The sequence below is a fragment of the Cupressus sempervirens genome, chromosome 1 (assembly GCF_028749045.1).
Source record: "Cupressus sempervirens isolate cs-2001-9-10 chromosome 1, ASM2874904v1, whole genome shotgun sequence".
NCBI lineage: Eukaryota > Viridiplantae > Streptophyta > Pinopsida > Cupressales > Cupressaceae > Cupressus > Cupressus sempervirens.
In genome coordinates this window covers 40,728,473-40,735,880 of record NC_143118.1, presented here as the reverse complement: position 1 = coordinate 40,735,880, position 7,408 = coordinate 40,728,473, and the positions used below count along the sequence as shown (strand labels likewise).

The 7,408-nt window shown below is 38.1% G+C and overlaps 1 protein-coding gene across 1 annotated transcript; it reads right to left on the bottom strand.

The window, feature by feature from the left end:
• Positions 1 to 1,845: 1,845 nt before the first annotated feature.
• On the bottom strand, positions 1,846 to 6,030 carry LOC149576074 (histone-lysine N-methyltransferase family member SUVH9-like). The gene is made up of 4 exons (XM_089816246.1): positions 5,929 to 6,030; positions 5,470 to 5,594; positions 5,269 to 5,340; positions 1,846 to 5,141 (listed from the first exon to the last, which is right to left on the bottom strand). Exon 4 carries the CDS (start codon positions 5,093 to 5,095, stop codon positions 1,874 to 1,876), a length of 3,222 nt encoding a protein of 1,073 aa, XP_089672372.1. The 5' UTR covers positions 5,096 to 5,141; positions 5,269 to 5,340; positions 5,470 to 5,594; positions 5,929 to 6,030; the 3' UTR covers positions 1,846 to 1,873.
• Between the last annotated feature and the right edge of the window lie 1,378 nt (positions 6,031 to 7,408).

Sequence of the window (7,408 nt, the reverse complement as noted above, 5' to 3'; positions counted from 1 at the left end):
TGGAAATCTCGATTCTTGTTAATTTGTGATAATCATATAATTTTGGAATCCTCTAAATCACTTTTAACTATGCCTTTTTACTTTTTTGAAATATCATATGATTTTAGAATCCTCAAACTTCTGGAGATTATATAGTAATGGAAATAGTTTCTTGTTAATTTGTGATAATCATATAATTTTAGAATCCACTAAATTACTTTTTGAAAATCTGATAATCATATGATTTTATAATCATCCAAATTACTTTTCAAACCTCTAAAGATTTAGTGTGGAATTATGGATGTGTGATAATTTTGAAACAAATCTAGAGCGAATTAATGATTTCCCTGCAAAACTAGCGCGCTTTACAATAAAAGTGAGGTGGATGTGGAAATCTCGAGAACGGATTGCTGATTTCCCTGTAAAATTAGCACTTTACAATAGTAGTGAGATAATCTATAATTTTGGCTAATTTGTGAGATAATCTATAATCTCTGGCTAATTTGTGAGATGTTCTATAATTTTGGAATCATGGAATCAGTAGTCTTCTAAAATGGATGCCTCAATTTTCTACAGGCACGGCAATTTGAAATCAGTAGTCTTCTGAAAATGGGTGCCTCAATTTTCACAGGCGGCACAGCGACAATTTTAAGAGCAAATTTAGAGTGAATTACTCAATTTTAGGAGCAAATTTAGAGTGAATTACTCATTTTCCTGTAAAATGATTCATGCTAGTTTTGAGAGCAATTTAATTCCCTGCAATATTTTATAATATATATTTATAGCTGTTGAGTAATTCTGAAAAAACAATTAAAGATCAATTGCGAAAATATCTTCCCGCCAAACAAAAGAGCGATTCCACCCTGCTCTAAAAGTTCAGGCAAAACTCATTTCAACGAAATTTGATCATTATTATTGCCAAAATGCAAAATATCTTCAAGAAAAGAAACATTGGGAAACCTCCAGATTTTATTTTTAAAAAGAAGTCCACACCCTGTTTTCCACTGCCCGCTTTAACCGCTCCCCTAATTCTTTGGAAAGTTACAAAACTTCTTGAAAGAAGAATAGATAGATGACACAATCCACTCATTAAAATTAGGCACTAGAGTCACTTGCATGCGACCTCTGCCTAAGAGGGTTAGCAAATTATAAATTAAAATCTCCTGCAAGTTTTGACTTGGAAACAACCATGATGTAAGTGGTTCTCTGTCAGTATATTTTTTGATAGACAATTTAAAGACACTCCAAAAAATGTTTGTGAATCTGTATGAATGTTTTTCATAATCAAATCTACACTCTTGGTTCAAATGACGGATCACATGGTGTTGATGTTTCCTTACAAGGTTTTCAGAGGTCTATTCCAGAATCACTTTTTTCCAAATTTATGGATGGTCAAATCGTCGAATCTGTTAATGGAGTCTTTTAGTGAAATGATAATTATGAATTGGACAAAGATTACATACCATTCTTTAAAATGAAATAAATGCACCTGATACTTGGTCCGGTTGGGTTTCCTGGTTAATTTCAGAATTCATATGTATATCACATCAAATAGGCTGTGTATTCCAAAATCTGATAGTGCCCTCTATATATGAATTCCGCTGGTCAAGTTGGAAAATAAACATGGTAACTCAGGATGGAGAGTGACATTCAATACCAATGTGGGGTAGAATCGGATCATACGGATTCCCACCACGTACATATTTTTTTGCATATAGCATGTGCTTATGATAGAGGATCAAAAAATCATATATATGTGTGTTTTAAACTTTCTTGTGGCTATTTTAGTTTGCAGTAGAGATTATTTGGACTTCTTCCAGTGATTCTTCATACCGAAGAACATATATAAACAATAAAAAACTAGGATAAACAAAACACAGTACCCCTGATCATATTATGTATAAGAAGGCTCAATCTTCACTACTTGATGATTACATTCGAAAGTAGATCCAATGTCCAACTCTTCTTTGGACTGAATCAAAACTCTCTCTTCTTTTGGCTGAATCAGAACTTTCTCTCCTTTATAGTCAAGCAGCAGCTCGGCTAGAGGAGGAATATTATACAGAGCAAAGAGCATCACATGAGGGAATCTACAATCCAGATGATCGTGTAAGACAAACTGCACAAAGACATTAGCATTAGGAAAACTACTGTAGTTTATAAAGCGAGAAACATTCCCCATTTTGCTGGCATCTATGATAAAGTTTAATTTTGCTGGAGTTGATGCACAAACTAGAATCGAAGAAGCATCTTGCTGCTGCTCACAGAGGATATGAGAAACATCTTCACATTCTGTAACTTTCCTCGGATTAAGTATATATTCACTGTCTATGTTGCATTGTTGATCTGTATCTGTTCCTTCTGTGTATATAACTTCACCTGCATATTCACATATAAAACTCCCTGCTGGAATTGGATCCCAAGACCGCACACCCCATCCATTAGCATCAGTGCTTGGACCTCTAGTTCTGAAAATCTCCAAACGGGCATTCAATCCCCTTTGGGTTGTCCTGTTCCAACAGCTTAAAGGACATTTGCAGTGAATGCCGCACTCATAGACCAAAGGCTTCCCCTTGATAAGAATACCATTAGCATTGTAAGGCACCTGCCCTCCGTTCTTCTGAATACAGGAGCAGTTACCCTGGGTGCTACACTGACCCATACATTCACATCCCTGAGAAATGCTCACTAAGAAATCAGGATATCTAACACTAGTAATATACTCAAAATGTGGCGGCCCTTTTTCATTGTCAACATCGTTAAAAAGACAAACGGGCAAGTTCTCGCTCCTCAAGGATACATCAGGATGAACAAGGCCAACTCTCAAATTGGGATCTGATTTCCATCTCCTGGTGTTCTTCAAAACTACAGAGCCCAGTTCAGGCTGCCCTGGTGTCCTAATAAGCTTGTACTTGAAGACTCCTGATCCTAAACGCCCTCTATCTAACCAAGAATTTTGAACTTTATAAAGGCCGTCGTATATATATATCTTACCTGAAGGACTCCCGCTATCCTTGATGCCGCGAATGACTCGAATCTCTATTTGATAGTGTCTGCTCCGTTCCAAGGCAAAATTACCCCTCTCAAGCTTTTGATCAACAGGCTGCTTTTTTTCCAATACATAATTGTTTCCTCCTTGACCGGTATAAATCAGTTCTTCTCCGCTAATATCCTCCTCGTCCTCATATCCACCTGAAGCAATAATACTGGTCGCAATAGGCTCATTCCATTCATTGTTTTTAGCAGTGATATAATCAATGCCGGCCTGAGTTGGGCAATGCAGACCAATCACGCAGAGCTCCATCCGAAAATAAAAGTGGTCACCCACATTGATACCCGGAATGGCGCCCACTATCCTTCTGTCTCGGTTTACTGCTAATCCTTTATCCAACATCAACACCCCTGCTTGCAAATCAGGCCGCCTGGTTTCATCCTGAAGTCGACGCCTCAATGAATCAAATGTCACGAGTGCCCTCATGACTAATTCTCTGTCGTTGCCATTGGCAGAGGGATATGGATTTTGGATCACCGGTCTAGGTCCAGTGGGTCTGGGCCTCTTGCGCTTTCTGGTCCCTGTTTCGGCCTCTGTGTTCACCGACATAGACAGACTACCACGAGACTCAAGTGTGGAAGAATCTGGATAGAGCACGGTTAAATCCTTGAAGCGTTGGAGACTCTTAGCAAGAGCATACCTCAATTCCTCTGCAGTTGGCACCATCTGGGCATTTGTATTAGGCACCATTAGCGCTGAAGCACTCCCACTCTCCATGTGGTTTTGTAAGATTGCTAAGCTCCTTGAATCTGCATATTCTGTTTTGGGTATAAGAGATAAACTGCCTGAATACAAGCTTGCAGAATGAACCGGACTGGTACCATAATCTCCCGGCGGTTTGGGAGTAGTATAATCATCAGGGATACATTCTGCTTTGGGTATAACTGGTAATGGTATATATTTATTAAATTGGTTAGGTGTTTCTATGATCGCTGTGTTGGCTTCTATAAGTTGTCTGCAACTATTAAAGGGAATTTGAAGGTTCTGATATTCGCCCGGAACTATTCTGTTAGCTTCTGTATTTTCTTGATACAAACTTAGAGGATTAGTGTTTCCTTTAGGTTGAGTATTTTCTCGAATATGAGGCATGGCACGGGGATAAAATATTGCAGGTTTGATATCTCCTTCGGCTTCCGTGTTTTGGGAATTTGAGGTTATGCTATTTGGTTCCCTATTTGTAGCCTCCGTTACTCCTTCAGACACCATATCTATTTTGCTCTGACTATCAGGAACAAGAGTTGTTGAATTTAAATCTGCAGGCTCCATGTTTCCTCCAGCTACCTTACTCTCGGGAACAAAAGGCATAGCATCTTGTTTCAAATCTGGGGGGTGCTGCCAAAACGGATCGCTTTGGTTGATAACCCTTTGAAACTGTTCGCTACAAACAGGATTACTCTCCTGGACACGTGGTAGACTGACATTGGATTGCAAGAAGTGCTGTGTATGAGGAATGTTCTCTGAAGGGCAGACATGTTTACCAGTTGCAGGGTTTTGATCACCATTTGCTCTTAATTCGTCAAGAATCACAGGACCGCGACTGTCATGACCCATCTGAGCATTTAAATGCGTATCTGCTTGAGCATGCACTGCCCTAGGGGTATGATTGTAGGCCGGCTGATCGTTTCTAAAAACCGGGAACCCACACGGGTCAGATGACTTAGGAGTTGTGGTTTTAATGGCCGTTTCAACATAGAAGGGCTCCTTCAACGTATTTACACTATTCTTCCAATTATAAAACGCGTCCAAATAAGCTTTTTCAGAAGGAAATCTATCAATAATACCTTGCATATGGAATTCAGCACTAGGGTTTCGAGCCCCAGGCAGCGCGAAACTCCGGGCCTGTTCTGTGGCGCTGAGAAGAATGTTTTGCTGAATTCTTTTTCGGATCTCTGTAGCATCAAAACCAGGGTACGGAGAAACAAAAGCATTTTGCGCATTTGCAGGTTGTGGAGGGACTGCAAGACGAGCCTGCTGAGCCCTCAGCAATGGCGAAACTGCACGCATAGACTGCACGTTCAAAATAGCCGGCACGCCCGTCGATGCATCCTTTCCATTCGTCTCCATTGCAAACAAGAACAAAGAAGAAGAGGAAGAAGAAGAAACAGAGCTTCTGTAACCAACAAAAGCAAACAGACTTCAGCAAAAGCAAAAAATATTCTATGGCAACGTATTCTTGCGCTGACTACGAACTGTAATAGCAATTTGATTTTGTTTGATATTATACAAATAGAACTCACCTGGACCTTTTGACGCGGTTCTTCGGGCACTGTGGAAATTTCTACCATTCGGTTTTCAAATTTACTGTCGACCTTTTTCCAGATAACCACACATATCAGTTATCACAAATAAGTAGCGCTCAAGTTACTGACGTATACAAATAGAGGCACCGACTTCATCAGAGCGAGGGCCCAGTTTCGAATCCTACGGAGATGACATACCTGGAAATGTGTCAAAGCAACTCTTTCCCGCGCCGCCGCGTGGAATCGAACCTAGGCTATCGCGGTAAAAGCCTATATGCCTTTCCGTGTTGTAAAGTAAAACATGAAAACACGTTCCAAACCACCTGTACGCAACCCCTTATAACATGTGAGAACAATCCAACGAGCCATGTTTTTTTCCACATTAAAATTAAAAATATCAGGGAACCGCCATTATCAAATCCCAAGCATGTCCATTATCCATTAATCACACAAATTTAAGGAAAAAAATCAAAAATTCTTTTAGAAATCGATCCAATGGAAACAAAACGCTCATCATTAAGCGATCGAAACAAATTAAATCTGTTGAGATATACAATTTAGATCGAGCGCTGACAAGCTAAAAAAACATCCAATTGAATTTTGTATAACATCTGACAAAATTTTTGAAATCTTTCCACAAAATCTTGAAAACCATACAAGATCGACGCGATGAAAGGAAGATGACAGCGGCCACAGAGAATTCCCACCGAATCGCCATTCCCCCTAAATAATAAATAATAACTGCCTCCAAATTTCCCTCCACAAATTTTAACTCGTTGGTCGATAATTAACCGCAATTAGCGCGGGGCCCCCGACTGTAATAGTACTTTCGAAAAAAAAAAATCATTTTTGGTTTACAATAATGAAGGAAAGTTGCAGGAAAGAATACTTTGGAGATGATGTGTAGATAATAAAATTGAGTGGGACTAGTACGAGATCACACAAGAGCAAATGAAGAGGGGGGCAAACGTTCGTGGGAAGGATAGTCGTTTAGATTTGTCCGTTCATCAAGATTCTCAATTAGGGGCTTATCTCACAACGAGTGTGAAGATGAATTAAGGGTGTTGTTTTTCAAAGTCTAGACTATTTAGCATAGTGGGGTCACTACGGTTTAGACTGATAGACAAGTCACTAATGCTTCTTCGGATATGTACTATCTTATCATAACACATTTGGTCCAGGACCATCATGACACACTTCCTCAAACGTGTACCATCCTATCATAACATGACAATATATTAATGTTTTTTTCGAAGTCTTATAGACCATTTAGCGTAGTGGGGTCACTACGGTTTCGACCTATAGATAATTCACTAATGCTTCCTTGGATATGTATTATCTTATCATAACACATTTGGTCCAAGACCATCTTATCGTGATACACTTCCTCAAACGTGTACCATCCTATCATAACATGAAAATATATTAATGTAATGCTTTCTCCAATGTCTACCATCTCATCATAACATGAAAATATGCTATTATAATGCTTCCTCCAATAAATACCATCTCATGAGAACATGAAAATATGCTATAATCATAACATGAAAATGCTTGCTCTTCATACAAAATGCTTCCTCCAATACATACCATTTCATCTTAACATGAAGATGTACCATTATCATAACATAGTAATGTGTTTTTTTTTGGAAGATGTAGATGGTTTTCTTCTAGTTGGCAAAATGTAAATATATTGTATTGAATTCAAAGGATATTTTGTAAATTTTTCATTTGCTCACATGCTTGTCATTGCAAGCCACCTAGGAGAGCTACTTTTTAATAGGTTCTAATAAATTTTGGTAATATAGATATATGATTACCACTTGTTAGAAGTTTTTCATTATAAATTCACACAAGATCAATTACAACCCATTTTATAAGAGTGTAGTGTATTTTGATTCAATTTTTAATATCTTTCCATACTTTTCTATATTATAGACTTATGATTTCCTCTTATTAGATGCTTGTCATTGTAAGTTAATTGGATCATAATTACAACTCATTTTATTTTATTAAAGAGGTTTATATTTTTCTTCAATTTTTAATGGGATCCAATAATTTTCTATATTGTAGACACATAATATCCACTTGTTAGATGTTTGTCATTACAAGTTAATTGAAGAGTAAATAGAGCACA